At 39.3% G+C, this 17,884-nt stretch overlaps 2 protein-coding genes and 1 long non-coding RNA gene across 3 annotated transcripts; 2 read left to right on the top strand and 1 right to left on the bottom strand.

Annotated features, from left to right (window-relative positions):
• Window positions 1-175: 175 nt before the first annotated feature.
• Window positions 176-8,945, top strand: LOC117384150 (myelin-associated glycoprotein-like). The gene is made up of 9 exons (XM_033981433.2): window positions 176-245; window positions 476-542; window positions 1,379-1,735; window positions 2,747-3,043; window positions 3,219-3,476; window positions 4,615-4,878; window positions 6,368-6,634; window positions 7,643-7,939; window positions 8,788-8,945. Exons 2-9 carry the CDS (start codon window positions 497-499, stop codon window positions 8,943-8,945), a joined length of 1,944 nt encoding a protein of 647 aa, XP_033837324.2. The 5' UTR covers window positions 176-245; window positions 476-496.
• A 31-nt stretch (window positions 8,946-8,976) lies between these two features.
• On the top strand, window positions 8,977-11,273 carry LOC129456974 (uncharacterized). Its single transcript, XR_008649022.1, has 3 exons — window positions 8,977-9,036; window positions 10,631-10,693; window positions 11,176-11,273. It is a non-coding gene; the product is annotated as an uncharacterized LOC129456974 (long non-coding RNA).
• A 3,332-nt stretch (window positions 11,274-14,605) lies between these two features.
• On the bottom strand, window positions 14,606-17,158 carry LOC129456898 (B-cell receptor CD22-like). Its single transcript, XM_055227788.1, has 5 exons — window positions 17,116-17,158; window positions 16,857-17,039; window positions 16,190-16,459; window positions 15,080-15,349; window positions 14,606-14,652 (listed from the first exon to the last, which is right to left on the bottom strand). The coding sequence occupies exons 1-5, from the start codon at window positions 17,156-17,158 to the stop codon at window positions 14,606-14,608; spliced, it is 813 nt and encodes a 270-aa protein (XP_055083763.1).
• Between the last annotated feature and the right edge of the window lie 726 nt (window positions 17,159-17,884).

The following is a 17,884-nucleotide window of genomic DNA, read 5'->3' as shown; positions in this document are numbered from 1 at the left end:
CTATTCTCTGTGTACTGTACTGTATCCACCATATTCACAGAACAGTGGCACTGCATGAATGTGGTACAGTTTGGAGAGAGGGACACTTGTTCTGCTTCTTACAATAATGTGTTAGTGCCTCTTTCACACTGGTAGGACTAACTTGGGATCATAACTACTGTGTCTTGGATTTCAATATAGGATTTCTTATAGGGACAAGATCAGCATAGTTTATAGACCTTTGGCTTTCTTTTCACAATTTTAAGGTAAGGCTTATTTCAAATTCCGCAGTTGGCAAATCTAGCTCTATATAGATATATTTAATTTTTTTATTTAGATCTGTACTGTTCATGTTTATTTTCTGAAAAGATTATTGGTTTGTCCGTTCAGATTTAAGCCTTTTGTTAATTCTTCTGGATGAGTTTAAAATGTGAACTTACAGAACCCTATTAAAATCGCCAGTCTAAGTGGAATTATTCAGTTGTATCTGTTGTAGGTCTCCTGTGTGAACACTGTGATGGCCAGGGGTCTTCATGTTTTACTGCTGTGCTGCCTGCTGCTGGGTAAGGATATTCATACAGCTTTTAGTAGGGCTGCAGTCAAAACCAGATTGTGGTTTGATGCAATTGCCAAAATTGTGAATGCTGCAATTTTTGAAGTACCATCACTTGCTGTTATGTATAAAAAGTGCTAGCCCTGTAGTTTAGATCTGTACAAGTTTCCTATAATGTAGCCAGGAGATTTAATTAAAGTCCTATATTATGAAAAATGACCTCCTCTAAAACATATGCAGAGTTGTTTTGTTTCATTCACACGGTTGTTTTTATTCTTACATTATTAGTCTGTTTACATCTCCAAACATCAAAATGCTTTGTTCCACCTTGTGATGTCATGAAGTGGTAGTTTTAGTTAGTTAACAGCTACCTTTAACCTTTAGTTCAGTAGAGATTGACAATTCCAGGTCTGAAATTAATGCAAATACTTCTCGTGAAGGTGTATGGACTTTAAAAACACAGTGGAGCACTTCCTGTATTACCACATGATGTCACAAAGTGGAACAGTGTTTTCAGTTTGAGTTGTAACCAGGGTTTGTGTGTTAAACATGTGACTGAAACAAAACACAACTCCAGGTGTGTTTGTGATGTGGAACATTATAACATAGATCAGAAAATATCTTAATATGGGCCCTTTAAGTAACAGTACGGTTTCTTCGAAAATATTACTACCAGGAAATTACTCAAGCAAAAACATATAAAACAGTGCAATATATATATATATATATATATATATATATATATATATATATATATATATATATATATATTATAAATTGTCAGTAATGAAGGTTCATTTGAGACATAATTTTTACCCTCTGTGTTTGTGACCATGCTCCCCGCAGTAATCAGGGCCCAGAGCTGGTCAGTGGACATGCCTGCTGAGGTGGTGGGCCTGGACGGCTCCTGTGTGCTCCTCCCCTGCTCCTTCACCATACCACTGGAGTATGAACGCCATTTGAACCACTCCTGTCGGGCCATGTGGAAGAGAGGGAGCTGGAGCCGCACTCTGGTCTATGACTCCGGGGCCAGTGCCCAAGCCAACGTGGTCCAGGGGAATCTAACCGGCAACCTGCAGAGCAACGACTGCACCACCGTCCTCTACGGTCTGCCCCCACACCACTACGACCACTACTACTTCAGACTGGAGTGTGAGCAGCTCAAGTACAACTATCCTGAGAGTGTGCTCATTCGGATTCAAGGTAACTTTTCGAATGGATCTCTTGTGTAATATAATATACTTAATAAATTAGAGTGCTCAGTAAAAGTCAATCGTGGGACACATTTTTAACTCTATTCAAGAATTCTCACCTAAATACCTTCCCTATGGTCATTTTTGTCAATTTTTGTACAAAAAATTAGTTTTTTTTAAACTTCATCTGACCACTACAGGTTCAGGTTAATGCTAATAATGACAAATTATGTGATCAAACCTATTTCTGCCAGTTTTATGTTTATTTTTTATTTTATTTTATTATTTTTTTGCTAAAGCATTGGAACACATCTATTAGATTAAAAAACAAAAACATGAGTCTATATTGTTTTATGGCTGTTTTTGTGAGTGGCAATTTATCTTAGGGTGAGTGTTGTTGTTTTTTTGTTTTTTTAAGTCTGAGCCTGGGTTAATCAAGATGTGTGAGAGATCTTGAGATCTAACATTTTATTTCTGGATTATTCCTCGATTATTCCTGGTTTAGTCCTAGTTTGGTCCTGGTTTAGTCCTGGTTTAGTCTTGGTTTAGTCCTACTTTGGTCCTAGTTTGGTCCTGGTTTAGTCCTGGTTTAGTCCCAGTTTGGTCCTAGTTTAGTCCTAGTTTGGTCCTGGTTTAGTCCTGGTTTAGTCCCAGTTTGGTCCTGGTTTAGTCCTGGTTTAGTACTATACCAGTATTATCTTTTTTTTTTTTTTTAAATGTATATACTTTTTCCACATTAGTTTATGTTGCTACCAGGCAAATGAAAATAGACATGCTAAGATAGATCTGTAATGCAATACAGATTTGTGATAGTCAGTATTAATAAGAAAAGATGCAAAGGTTGAGGTGCCAGATGGTTATGCTGCAGCGGCTGATCTTAACGTGTTATGACACGTACCTAAAATGAAAATGAATTTATTTTAGAAGCAAAGTTAGTAGATATTATTAGTTTACTACTAATCTTACCAGAAATTGTTTGTGTGCACAGTGCATCTTTACCAAATCTGTTTTATTACCTCAGGGGCCCTTCCCAAACCTACACTGAGTCCGTCCAGTCTGGAAGTGGAGGAGGGGTCCCTGGTCACTCTGAACTGCACTGCTTTGGCCCCATGTCCCACTGAGGCTCCAGTAGTGGAGTGGAGCCCAGCCATAGGAGAGGAGCTGGAGGTTATGGAGAGGGGATTTGTGTCATCCATTTTGAACTTCTCTGCCTCTCACCTCCATAACGGACTCACGGTCTCCTGCAGCGCCCTCTACAGTCGACTTGCTGTCAGCACAGAGCTGCTATACGAGAACAGTCTGACTCTACATGTGCGCTGTAAGAATGAATATTGTTATGTTTTTTGTAGACAGAAACTGATAAGAAAGTATTGTTTTATTAGTAATGTTGGTAAAGCTCTGACTGGACCTAAGTGTCTGGGTGTATCTGGGTTTGCTCTATGGAGTCCTATTCAACATATACATAATAAATACTATCTTTTTTGTCATCCTAGACCCTCCCAAGAACACGTCACTGCTCAGTCCCGGCCCTGTGAGGGAGGGCAGCCCTGTCACTCTAAGTTGCTTGGCTGATGCTAATCCGGCCGTGGACGGGTTCTCCTGGTACACACTGGATGGAGATCAGGTAACAGCGGTGGGCTCCACGCAGAACTACTCCACCACTGCCTCGGAGGCTCAAAGGCACTTCTTCTGTCAAGCCCACAACAAATATGGCCACCAGAACTCCTCCATCACTCACCTGGATGTGCAGTGTAAGTACCAGGGACCCACACGTGCAGTTATCGATTATTTTATGTATTTTTTTGTTTCATTAATTTAAAGTGGGATTAAACACCTAAACTCCGCCCACAATGACATTTCAAATAGAGCTGCTAAACTGAGCAGTACCTGGAGGACTAAAGGGGAGAGTGAAGGAAGAGGAGGGTCTGGAGGTATATGGAGCATTGTGATTGTTCTAACAGGTCAACGCTTCAAACTCCGCCCCTGCAGCCACCTGTTTGTAATCAGAAACGCCTGGCTGTAATCAGGGCAATCCTTTGTGATGTCACCAACTACTAGACATCTCAGAAGCCTCTGAAGGCAGCACACACTTAGATTAAGCCATTTTTGACCAGAAAGGTGCAATTTTACCTAGTTTGCACAAGTTTACAAAAATCACCAGGAACAGTAGATAATGCTATTCAAACACCATGTACACAGTTTAATAGCGGGAAAAGTGGAATTTGGTTTAGTTCCACTTAAAAATAGAGATCATTTACATATAAAGTGTATTAATGATGAAGAAATGGTTTGTTCTTCTTTGACATTTTGACCTTGTTAAAATTAAAAAGATATTCTCACATGTATTTGAGTATGTATAACCCAGATAACTAATAAATAAGTAATCGACAATACACACTAAGTCAATTAATTGTTGCAGCCCTAGTTTCAGTCAATTAGTATTAGTTTAAAAAATCAGTTGAGAAAAAGTATTAGACAAAACATCTTTTTTTTCTCTTTAACTTAATGTTTCTGTATATTAGGCCTGCAAGTGTAATAAAAACTAATAAAATCGCAGTTTGAATGGGCACAATTAGCAAATCGCAAAGACATTTTTTAAGTATTGTAATTTCCTCCAGAAACAATAAAATATCCTGCCAAATTCTGCATTAACAAACCGCTAGCCCTTATAGTTTAGTTTTGCATAAACATGTTCTAAAATGAGATTCACTGTTTGTCACTTCCTGTTTCAGTCTTTTTGTCAGTTCATCTGGACATGTTTAAAATGTAAACTTTGACCTTTGAATCATTTTACTATTATCGCAATACCTGTCAGAAAAATTGCAATTGGATATGTTCCCCGATCATCCATACATTGCCCCTTCAAATAATCCTCCTCCTCATCCCCAGTTCCTCCTAAGAACACATCTATAGTGGTCGACCCTCCCAGGGCAGTGGTGGAGGGCAGCTCTGTGTCCCTGCTCTGTGTGACCCGCTCTAACCCCCCGGTGCTCCAATACTCCTGGTACAGAGAGGGGCAGGAACAGGCTGAGGTGAGAGGGGCCGTCCTGGTCATTGAAACGGCAGACCACAGCCACAGCGGGGCCTACCATTGCGAGGCCAGGAACCAGCTGGGACAGGAGCAATCGCACACAGTTCAGCTGGACGTTCAGTGTAAGTACAACAAGGTACCCACAGACTGTATATATAAATGGACATAGCTGAACTGCTGCTGTCAGTGTCACCATTTTGGTCCTAAAATGTTCATATTAACCCGCTCTATATGGTATTTTTATTTCACAATTGTGTCCGTGACTCAAGATATGAACAATAAGAGACAAATCAGTTGCCTTCTTACCCTAAGGTTGCTCCCACTAGCGTTAGCAACAGGTTTGATTGACAGCGTTGCTAAGTGCCCGCCCCCTGCTAAATCAGCGGTGCGGCCTGGAAGGGGTGTTACCTTCAACAGCCTCGCCCCTGACTGGCTCTTTGGAATTTTGACCATGAGTATCATAGAAACCAAATATCTGAAAGGTTAAAAAACTCCCGCACACTGTCTCACTCTTGGTTCACTTTTATTCACACATCGGTTCGGCCTTTCTGACCTTGAGTGAGACATACAGTGAGACAGTGTACGGGATTTTCCTAAACTTTCAGATTAAGTGCTTCTAGGCCGATGCACCGGTCGCCCAGTCGAGCGTACAGAGTCTACATAGAAACAAGTACGAAATTCCAAATATGGAACTTTGCTATGGAACCCCTATAACTGTTAGCCTCAATGAGCTTCATTTAACAGTAGCTGAGCACTATGGGTGACACTCCCTTAGTGCACTTCTTTACACAGTCTATGAAAGTACCGATAACATTACCAACAGGCAGAGTGGGGTTGGGTGATGTGACAATGCATCACAATTTCTCTCATTTTGATCGGTCACAATTTATGAGTCTACTGTATGTGCTGTAAGCCCGTGCTGCAGACATGATGTGAACTGTCTGCACATGAACACTGGTGCATTGTGGGTACTGTAAAGACCTTTGTTCTATATAATACACACGTTGTTTCTATGCAAGAGTAAACACTGAGCTGTCACTTGGACCTGAGCGAGACAACTTCAGGCTGAAAATGGAAGTGTTGAGAAATTTTGGCCCTTTCCCTCCATTCACTTCAGTTGTCTGCCTGCAAAGCTCATAGTGACAGATTAAAAACACAAACAAAAAACTTTTCTTGTATTTACTGGTATTGTTGTCCTGTTACATCCAAAATACAAAAAAATTTGGCATGTTTTTATATCAAGAAAAATGCTAGATAGTCAATTCTCAATTTCAACACCACAATTATAATTTAAACTCAACTCATACAACACAATGAAATTTTAATGATTGTGTCCTCACATACGAGGTACACATATCCAAATGAGTTTTTCTTTGCACATGATGGCCAATTTGACGGTAACATCTTGAATAAGGTGAACACTTGTAGTGTTAATTGGGCCATTTTGTATTCGTAACCCTACTGTTTGGTGGTCACTGTTGACATAGGTTCACTTTCCTAAAAGAGACTTACCTCTGATAAAAATTTAAATTGTTATCTGGCTCGTGAAAAAAATATTAATTTTTTGCCCTATCCCCCGCCCCTACTTACCTACATTGTACTGTATTCCAGATCCCCCAAGGAAGACTCTGGTGTCTAGCTCCCCCTCTGGTCCGGTGGAGGATGGCAGCCTGGTGAAACTCTCCTGTTACACAGACGCTAACCCCTCCTCAGTAGACTTCAGCTGGTACAGAGTGTCCGGGCGCCTCAGGGTCTTAGTGGGACATGGAGCAGAGTACAGCCTCAGTGTGACCAAGCTGTCCCAGGATCAGTACTACTGCGGAGCGCTCAACGTGCATGGAGTGGAGTTCTCCCAGCCTGTACGCATCAATGTCACATGTGGGTACAGTAAGTCATGTATTCCTATATTATTGTGCTGTAGAGAGGTTGAGGTGGCTGACGGTTTTGCTGCTTGAGGTAAAGAAAAGGGTAGAGCAGGGTGGTAGAGAGAGAAAGTAAGGCTGAATGATTTTGGACAAATTAGCAGCTTTTAGACATAATTAGACATGATATTTGGTCACTTTTGGAGGAATATATGCTATGAACTTATGCAGCCTAAATAAATTCATTCTTTATAATTTGCGAGTCGCAGACATTTAAATTACTTTTTCAACTTGATTGCGATATATCTTGCTAGTGCTTTGATGAGTTTGAATGACTGAGAGTTAGAGGTATGTACTTATATTCAGATGACTCTGTAGATGTCACATTGTGTATTATTACGAGATAGGGTCAAAAATGATGACTCCAACCACAAGGGGTCACTACAACTTTATTTGTAGATTCAGTTTAACGGCTTTGGTAGTGAATATTTTGGGCTTTTTAGTATAGCAGATTATAGCCTAATTAAAGCAACAACATATAACTTTTTAGGACAAAAACATACTCATCATACGCATCTCCACAAATCTGACTCTTATTTGGCTCTTATTTTGGCCAGTCTTACGGTTCATAAAACATATTCATGTCCATGGAGAATGTTCCAAAGTATGGTTTTAACTTTCTATTTCCAGGGATTCATGCAAGTTACATGCCACCTCCAGGAAGTTGCACACTGTACCTTTAAGATAATTAACTTTCTTAGGATGAGCAGATCTAAACCAGAACATGCAAGGACTCAACCAGGTCTAAACTGTGACTAAATCCATTCATTAAACAAGCCGTCAATCTAAAGGAGTTCTAACATAAAGGAAGTAAATAAGTCCCACCACCTCCTATGTTGTATTTTTTTTGACCGAGCAGTTGTCTGGTGTGTTGTCTATTCTTTGACAGTTGCATATTTGTAAAGTTTAAACCAAAATGTAAAATATTGATACAAAAATCAAATTCTTTGCTTCTCTGCACCAGTTGCGCCAGAGATCCTGCCCTCCTCCCGCTGCGTGAAAACCCTCTCCCAGATCCGCTGTACATGTGACAGTCAGGGCAACCCGGGGCCGTGGCTCCAGTGGGAAGTGTCTGGGGATAGGGTGAACCACTCGGCCCTCACCCCCATCACTGAGGTGCCCCTGAGCAGTGGCGGTGTGAGAAGCACCATCACCCTGCATGCTCTGGACCAGGGCATGCCCTCCCTGGTGTGCCACAGTGTGAACCAGCTCGGGTTGGACAGTCTAGTCTACAACGTGTCCTCAAGTCATGTCCAACTAGGTAGAATTACACACAACAGACGCTTTATTAAGTGTACATTTTTCCTGTGATATTGTTTAAAATTTCAAATCACTGGAAAAAAGACGGTAGAAATGAAAGACTAAAGCAATTATTTTAAGGCTGGACTAAGTAACATTTTTACCTTATTACACTTCTTTGTAAGTCCTTGTGATGGTTTAATATGTATTTTTGAGGTGTGTGAAGCGCCTATTGTCTCACTCTGCTGTCTCTGGGAAGAAAACCACCCATGCAAAAATTGCAGCATTATGTTTTTGAATGTGATCATATGGCCTTATTTCAATAAAATAGAAAAGAGAAAAAAAACACATTTGAGTCTGTTCCCTGAAGGTGTTTTCTCAGAGCTGCAGGGGGAGCTCTTTCGCTGGCAGTGACTTTTAAACCCTCGCCATTCAAACGCTCCATGTTCATTCTAATTGAGTATTTGATCACATTCTCTTGCTGGCAGCTCAAAAAATATATTTGTTTATCTATTTATGTATGAGAGGAGTTCTTAAACTTTTCACACAAAGCAGCTCTTAAGGTATATTTTAGCTTTTTGAGTACCACCAGATCTAAACAAGGACTATATCTGGTCTAGATTAGGACTAAACCAGATCTAAAATGGCAATAACTAAATTAGTTAGCTTAGGTAGTAATGATTCACCCAAATGAATATGAACAATTAATGAAACATTAATAGATATGTAAAAAAAAACTAACATAACAAAAAGTGATGGAGGACTATTTTACTATAGACATGAAATGCCAATGCAAAGGTACACAAAGTAATTCTTATATAAAACGTAATAGTAATAACAGAACTGTGATGTGCTTTTTGGTCACCTCAGGCCTCCATGCCTTGTCTCTTCTGGTTGGTTCTGCAGCTGGAGCACTGGGGATGTCTGTGCTCTGCCTTCCACTTCTGCTCTTCTTTTACAGGTTAAAAAAATATAGAATAGATAAACTAATTACAACTGTGTCAGAATGGTCCACAATATTTGAATAATGTGAGCATTTATGTTTTTAGGAAAAGTAAAAAAATCCATCTACCTTACAAGAAAGCACAAGAACCATCAGACACTATTACAGGAAATGAGGTGAGCTGTATAATGTTCATGCATGTACATTTTGTTGTTCTTCAGCTTATTAAAGGGGACCTACTATGCAAAATCGACTTCTAAAAGATTTTAACCATGTTGTAGTTTCCCCTCACCATTTACCATCTCTAAGTAGTATTTGGAGTGATTTGCACATATTTGAGCATAGTCATTTTGTGACAGCTGCAGGGCTCTTTGTTGTGGTGAGGTTCATGGTGACGTTAGCTCCCATTGGGCACTGCTGTTTTCTAACATGGAAGTCAGTGAACTTGTTTCTTTTATTAAATCATTTTAGATTAATACTGAATATTTAAAATGTGTTAAAGTTTTAACATGGTGATCCTCGGGTATCATAAATCATTAGTATATAGCAGAGACAAGCAGAATATATCATCTTTAACAGGATTTATCACAGTGTGGTCTAGGGTCTCCTGTAGGGTCTCAGGGGTACTGTGGAGGGCACACATGGCAGTTGTTTTATAAGCTATGCATTGTTTTAATTTTAAATTACAACTATGTAATTTGTGTTCAGTATTAATATAAGGTGCACTGTGTAACTTTTCTGGTGAGGGGCCACTACCATGGATATGTCATTTCTTTGCCTCGAATATTCCACCCGATGGTATTTAACTTGTCCAACAAACATTCATTTAAATATGGGCAAGGCAAGTTTATCTGCAAAGTGCAATTCTTACACAAAGTAATTCAAAGTGCTTTACAGAATAAGAAAGAAATCAAACCATAAATAATCACAAATAATCATCACAAATGAACATTAAAGGAGAAAAGTGCAGAATAAAAGAATTTCAATCGTATGCACAGCCTGTGGGTGTTTTCATTGCTCAAAAAACCTTTAAGGAGAAGGTATTATGCAAAATTTATATTGTTTTAATGTTGTTCACTGATCAAAAACATGCCCGAAGAGGTTTCAGATGTCATCCATGCCCGTTTCAGTAATTTAGCGATCTCTCCCGGGCCCTATTTGACCCTCCTCACTGTTAGGTGTAAGATTCTGTGTTCAGACCACAAGACTATGTCATCCATGCTCCCACACAAAAACATGATACAAAACCACACAGCAAACTGACAATCCTGATGTGATGTGCAGTAGTTTTATTATCGGGATGCAGGTTTATTGTGCTCTGAAGGGGGAGTGACTTAACGCAGAGAGCAAAGAGAGGGGGGACTTGTCAAATACGAAAGTGAAACATATAAAACATGGTAAAAGCATTTTCAAAACAAAAGGCAACATGATGATCTAAATATGTCATGAGAAGTAAAATACTGTATATTAGCAGGGTCACCTCTCCACACATATTACACGCAAAACAATAACATGGAGACAAGGAGATGGCAGACACTCCACCAGAAAAGTTACATAGTGCATCTTTAAATTGGGGTGTATGTGGGACTTGTGAAGCTGTGAGGGTCTGTTGTGACTCTCTTGGTTTGGTTGGAGCTGGAATAAGGATTACAGTCATGCTAAAGCTAGTACTACAGCTATAGACTGTTATTGGAAATACCTTGAGAATACACTGTACTTTTGAAGATGAATGATGCTGGAGATAATTTAAACTCCCTGTGCTGTTCCCAGGTCAACTCCTGCAAAGTGCTTCTGAACCACATGAACGGAGCTTTGACAGACCCACAATCAGAGGTGGGTAGTGCTCAGATATATTTAGTTGAGTAACGTTTTAAATAAATTGTACTTGTTGGAATAGTTTTGGACTGCATACTTTTACTTGAGTAATATTTATATTATAATATTTATTTAAAGTAACAGTAATTTTACTTAAAAATCTACAAGTGACAAGAGCTTTATGTCGATAATATGAAATCATTTGAGCGTTTGTGTTTCTTGCACCACTTCAGATATGATTTAGTTTTTGTATCTTTTTGTGTCTTTTGAAAATACCAGATTTTGTGCATTTTATAAAGTTTATTGTCCTTCATATTACATTAACTTCAAATTATAAAGCAGATGATACATTCAGACAAATACTCCCAGTAGTAGTTTCCCCAAATCCCTTTTTGTACTAGACCTCAACTATGTACTTCTATTTGATTCCTATTATTTTGAAGTAAAGTTAACTCTTACTCAAGGTCAAGTTTTGTCTACTCGTCCCTTCTCTGGCACAGAATGGAGAGAAGGTGGGTCCAGTCTGTGACACTAGTGCAGAAGACGTGGAGCTCCAGTCCAAGACAAGAGAAGATATCCCTCTACACACAAGCAACGAAGGACTGGAAGCCACTGGGAATTTCAGATCAGACAGGTCTTTGACAGAAACTACACAGCTCAATGGTATTAACGGCCAGCTCACTGACAAGACTTTGGAAAATAATGTGTAAGATGGTAAACAAAAACAAAATGCATTAATTAGTTGGAAGAAAGTTATTTATAGATATAATTTAAGTGAAAATCATGTCATTAAACCTATTTGTAGTTAGGTTGACCAATCTGGGCCTGTTGCATTCTCACACTTCACCACTAGATGCTTTCTACGCCACTGCTGTCTGATAGTGTGCCAACTTTGGTCTGATAGAAGGAGGCCAGGTGACGGGAGGAGGGAACGGGTTTCACATCTGTCACCTACTGGTAAAACAAAATCAAATAAACTTACAGAGGGTAGCTTTGAAGCAATTACAAGAAAAAACAGCAAGTTTACAACAAAAAGGTGGATTTCATTTAAAACAAATAAAAACTTTGGTAATGTTTTTTTTTTTTGCTTTCTACCATGTTATAACACTGTTCCATTATCAAAAACATGACGAGGGTCTAGATCCATGCATGTTTCAGTAATTTAGTGATCTCTCCTAGACCCTGCTCACTCCTGTCCAGTGGGTGTATTATTTGTCTACAGATCCTGTTCTTCTTCAGACTTGCTTCTGTTCAAGCGTTGAGAACTTGTCTCCATTTGTCCCATCTCAATCTCCTCATAGTCGTCCGTTTCCTAAAATATCAAAAATATGCCAGAGATGTGTGTGCATGCTGAAAGAACCTGTATCACTTATGTAAACATTTTGAACGGTGCTTTTTGAGAATAATGTACAATTTAGAAACAATTTTATTTTATTGAAGGAAAGAATTAATTAGGGAAAACTTCAAAATCTAGCTATTAGAATGATGGTTGTTAAAAGCAAAAATCTGGTACTAATCGATAATAAAACTATTTTCAAAACCAGATTGAGCAGGTATCAGTACTAAAAATGTCACATTCACAGGACAGAAATGAACCTTTCCTGAATAGATTTATAATAATCTTGAGCTGTGTGTCAAAATATGAACATTTATAACAAAAAAATCAGCATCCTTCTTTCCCCGCGGTCATTCCCAACGTCGTTACCAACAGGTTTGATTAACAGCGTTGCTATGTGCCCGCCCTCTGCTAAATCAGTGGTGCAGTTTCAATAGCCTTGCTCTAGATTGGCTCTTTGGTTGCTATGATACTTATGACCAGATTTCCTCCATGAGCTTCATTTGGGTGATGTCACACTCACATAGTCCACTTATTTATACAGTCTATGGTCCATCCCCACCGCTCCTTCTGATCAGCTGAATCCAGCCTCCTCACTCCCACAGTCAAATCTAAAGACCGGACCTTGAGGGACCAAGCCTTCGCCATTGTTGCCCCATCCCTCTAGAACTCCCTCACCCTCCACATCACAAACTGAGACTCACCTTCAACAAACTGCTCAAAACTCACCCTTTCCTCTTATAACTTTCCCCCCAAATGACTGCTTCCTCACTACTGCTTTTGGTTGTCTTGTGTTAAACTATCGTGAAGTGTCTTTAAATTACTGTGAAAAGCACTCTATAAAATGTATTATTGTTACTATTATTATTATTATTTATTGTTTATACATGAATATACAGTAAATAATTATGAATAATATTAAATATGTCTAAAAATTCTGTGTATTGTGAAATCGCTAAAGGGTAGACAAATGTGTGTAACGCTGATACTTACCTGTCTGTTTGAAGTAGCTTCTGGTGTTTCTGATGTTTTTTTTAAGACTCTGACCAGTCTGAAATATTCAAACGTATGTGGTTACAAATATAGCTAGATATTTTAAACACATTTTCTTTTATTCTCTTAATAACATACCTGCAAATAAAAACAGGAACCAATACAATGACAGCTAGTTTAAAAGCAGGATAGATGAACTTCAAGTAGCCTTCTGTAGAGAAATGTAATGATAGATTAATGACTTTATTGCTTGGGAAAGTTACTTTGCTGTGTGGTTTTATTCATTTGTAAATAAATTGTATATGGAATCGTTTATTATAAGTGCGGGATACTGGGACACAAACACCTGTATTGTTACTCTGTAGAAAGAGGCTGACTGTCTCAGACGTGCTCTCACTGATCTGGTTCTTGGCAGTGCAGTAGTAGACTCCAGGCTGTGTGGACAGCACAGTGTAGTTGATGTTCTCAGACACTTTGAGCGCTCCGTCCTTCGTCCTCCTGTACCAGGTGTAGAGGTTGACTGGGGGGAAGCTGTGGCTGCTGCAGCTCAGAGTCACTGAGCTGCTCCCATCAGGGCTCTGCTCCTCCTCTGCTCTCAGCACCACAGCCTGCTTTGGACCAACTCAACATGCACAAGACACTCTTACTAAGTGTGGAATTCACACATTTGTGCCATACCAAGGATTCTGGTTAAGCACACTCACACATGACTTGAACTTCAGCTGGTGGAGACGTTCCTTGTCCGACCTGGTTGTGTGCGGTGCAGCTGTAGAGGCCACTGTCGTTCACACTGACTGAGCTCACTCTGAAGGTGGGCCCCGTGTGCACAGGGGGCCCTTGCCATGTGGGGCCCCTGCTCCAGGTCACTGAGCTCACAGAAGGATGGCTCTGAGAGCTGCAGTGTAACGTCAGTGTCGTGTTCTCTTCAACCCTCAGACCTGGGTCAGCCTGGACTCTCACCTTCTGAGGAGCATCTGCAGACACACAATACTGAGGTTATGGAAATGACTTGGTCTCTGAAACATCTTATAAAGGCAGATTTTTTATTTTCCTGATGAAATAGTGAAATGCAGAAAACAGTAACTGTGTACGATTATTATTATTATTATTATTATTATTATTATTACTACTACTGACTGGGTGTAGTTGCATTGTTTAATTTATATATAAATCAGGGACTGAAATTGGGTTAAACATTGAGCTTTGACTCATTGGTTAGAGCAGTGGTTCCACAGCCTGAATGTTGGAGGGTCATTTCCCGCTTGGACCATGTTCTGTTGTTGTGTCCTTAGGCAAGACACTTAGAAGTGGCAGATTGGCAGCCTCTCTTCTGTCAGATTTCCCCAGAGCAGCTATGATACAGGCACTTTCACACCTCTATGACTCGCGTTCCTCCACAGAAGGAGGGATTACACCGACTCATATCACTGGGGCATAAAAAATGTGACGTCGTCTGAAGACCCAGAGTGTGTTCCAGTCACCTACTATCTGATCTGTTTAATGACTAAATGTAAACCTGAAAGTCAAATATTGTCATTAATGCAATAGTTTAAATAAATAAGAAATAAGAAGCTTAAAACAAGGGGAAAATTTAAAGAAACTCATTGTGCCTCTGAGTCCATGGACAGAGTCAGACTGGTGGGAGGAGCTGTGGAGGGAACAACATAGTCACATAATAACACACAATGAAGGTTATCATATATGTTTTCAAATTACACTGGCATGACGTCCTTATTAACATACAGCATTTAGGATTCATTACAAAATTTATCTTAGTAGTCTATTCTGAAGATCTATTCTGGTGCCTGTAGTTTTCTCAAGTTTTAATAGTTTAAAGAGACTACAGCCATTTGAAACTAATAACAAATAATTGTTATTTAGCAAAATGTTATGTTTATGTAACAAAGTCTAAATAAACATAAAATGTACATTTACACAAACCAATTACAAAACATCTCAAAGTTATGAGCTGTATTTGTTCATAATGTACACCACTGTGTAGTATAGTCAGTGTATATATAGTATAGTACAGTATATATAGAATATAGAGTGAGTGAGGACCCAGAGTGACTTACAGGACACCTGTATACACACGGCTGTGCTGTGACCTCCTGATCCATGTTTGTTGGTCGCCCTGCAGCTGTAGCAGCCCTCGTCTGCTCTCTGCACTTTCTCCATCTCCAGACGGTTTACAGCTGTGTACTGAATATATTTACTGTCTTTATACCAGTAGTATGAACCAGGATGAGGGTTGGCATCACTGTTACATTTGAAGGTCACTGAACGACCCTCCTCTACTTCTCTGGTTTGACCAACAATTTCAGTGTTGGTGTTTTTTGGTTTGTCTGCAACAAATACAATTTCCTATTTACTTTTCCATAACTATAAAATCAACTACCATTTTGTCAGTCAAATCTACAAACAACAATCCGGATAAATACATGAAACAGACCAACACCAGCCTAGGGTTTGATTTTATAACATTAACTTGTTCAATAAAGTCTTTTCACAAATGCAGAGGGGAGACGCTCTGAAACTCACACTGAACATCTATCTGTAGAGGTCCTGACTGTGCAGAGGACACAGTGTTTTCAGCAGAGCATGTGTAAGAGCCACTGTCTTCAGGCTGCAGAGTCTTAACATACGTCTGTGTCCAGGACACTCTCTGCTCATTTTTATACCATCTATAATCATGTGGAGGGGGGTTGCTCCGAATCACATTACAGCTGAGTGTAAGTGTCTGGCCTTGTTTATATGGAGGTTGAGGTGAAGACACTCTCACCTCTACATTACACGAGTCGCAAACAAAATAGAAGTATACGAACATCTATATGGACAGAGTTTGATGTTTCTGTCCCATGTTGGTTTTGAGCAGTACAAACATACTCTCCACTGTGTTCAGTCTGAGCTGTGTCAATTTTCCAAATGTCTCCACTGTGTTCCTGAGAGGAGAACCACCTCTGGTTGGACCTGTACCAGGTAAAGACTGGGGCCAGCTTTTCTTTAGTTGAACAAGTCAAAGTTACAGAATGACTCTCTTTAACCTGAGTGGAGCTCATTACTGCCTGTGTTACATGAGGAGCATCTACATAAATGCAGATCTATCACAGTTATATAGTGTCCTAAATTTGATATGTGTGTGGTCGTCTACACATGTGAAAGGAACAGTCCAAGTCTAAACTTACACAGCACTGAGATTCTGATCTTCTTAATCAGTTGTGGGTCCTTGTTTCCTCGTGTTTGGCAGGTGAACTCTTTGTTGTTGTCCCTCCATGAGGCTCTGAAGGACGCTGTTGCTGTAAAACTAACAGAAGACTGAGATGTTCTTAAACCAGATGGAGGAACACTTTCAATTTCCAAGTATTTAGAACATGACTTCGGAGTAGAACATGTGAGACTGATGTCATGATTCTCTTGTACAGGTGCTGGATTGTCAAATGTGATTAGACATGGGTCTGTGAAGAGAAAGAAGATCTAATTTACTTTAACTTGCGATTTACGTTAATTAAGACATTATTTTTATTCTAAATGAAGGCTTAACTAATTCAAACTCTCTGAGCTCTAAAAACACAATCATCAGTCACTATTCTAAAATGAAAGAGTCAAAGTGGAATTACTTGCCTGTGACTCTGAGGGTAGCCTTATTATTTGTACTCCATTTAAATGTCTGTTCCTTAGAGATATATCTAAAAAAATACACTCCACTGTCCTGTACTGTCAGTCCACAGATTGAAACACTGCATGATGGATTATTGGAGTATGTGTAGCGTCTATTTGCTAATCGTGTAGCTCCAGTGTAAGTGACTCGGCCTCTAAACTGTGGACTGACGGGGCGTTCTGTGGGCTTGTTACTGTAGACAATGGTGCCACTGTATTCACTTCCAAACCATGTCCCATCCTTCATCCAGAACCACAGAGCATCTTCATCAGGTACTTCTCCAGTGACTTTACATTTGATCTCCACACATGTCCCCACAAAGGCAGCCAGAGAGGGGGTTTCTATTGTTGCATAACTGTTTGAGTAGCAGGGAACAGCTGATGGAAATAAATAAATAATTAAATTTCACTCAGTGACAATCACACACACATACACACAATCATTCAGTTTTACCTGTAACAAGAAGAATGAGACAGCTGATTGGATGGGTTTCCATTTTCTAAGCTCCCTCCTAATAACACTGTGGAAATACAATACATGTTCTCCTGATGCAAGTAAATAAATCAAAACCTTTGTGAAAACACTGGTGCAATGTCCTTTGGATGTATCCTCACAAGTGCATCATGGGTTTCAGATGTTTATTTTGTCTCAAATAAGAAATTCCTTTGGTTAAATGTGGTTTATCAAAACTGTATTCTCTGCATGTCCTACAGTATCTTAATGAGCTGATTGACACGAGTTTCCTGGGTCAAGTCATCAGTATTTTGAACATTATACAAACAGAGAGGTTACAAGAGCCGACTTTTTCTATTTCTGCTAAATACATAATTTCTTTAATCATGAATAAATTAACTTAATATTAATGAGTTCATGAGCTGATTTACAATATACTGATTTAACATATTTATTTATCATTTACTGATTTGATAGGGACAAGTATGTACATTAGTCATACTACAACATTTATAGCCAAGGCTAATTTGCAATGTCTGTCCCTAGAAGGACTTTCACAAAAGAAAAATAAAACAAACAAAAAAACAACAACACAGAGTTCACTTTATGATTGAACAATAAACAAAGGCAAATGCAGGTCAGGTTTGTCAGTGAGGACATGTCTGTCTGCTCTTTAAGACACATAGTTCATATTTAAAACCACCTCAGTCAAGGTCCAGTTTCAGCTCAGAAAAAGTCTCTGATCATAGAAAATTTTATATACTGTAAT

This window comes from Periophthalmus magnuspinnatus, chromosome 16 (assembly GCF_009829125.3).
Source record: "Periophthalmus magnuspinnatus isolate fPerMag1 chromosome 16, fPerMag1.2.pri, whole genome shotgun sequence".
NCBI lineage: Eukaryota > Metazoa > Chordata > Actinopteri > Gobiiformes > Gobiidae > Periophthalmus > Periophthalmus magnuspinnatus.
Note: the sequence above shows the minus strand (reverse complement) of the source record. Positions and strands in the feature narration are given on the sequence as shown.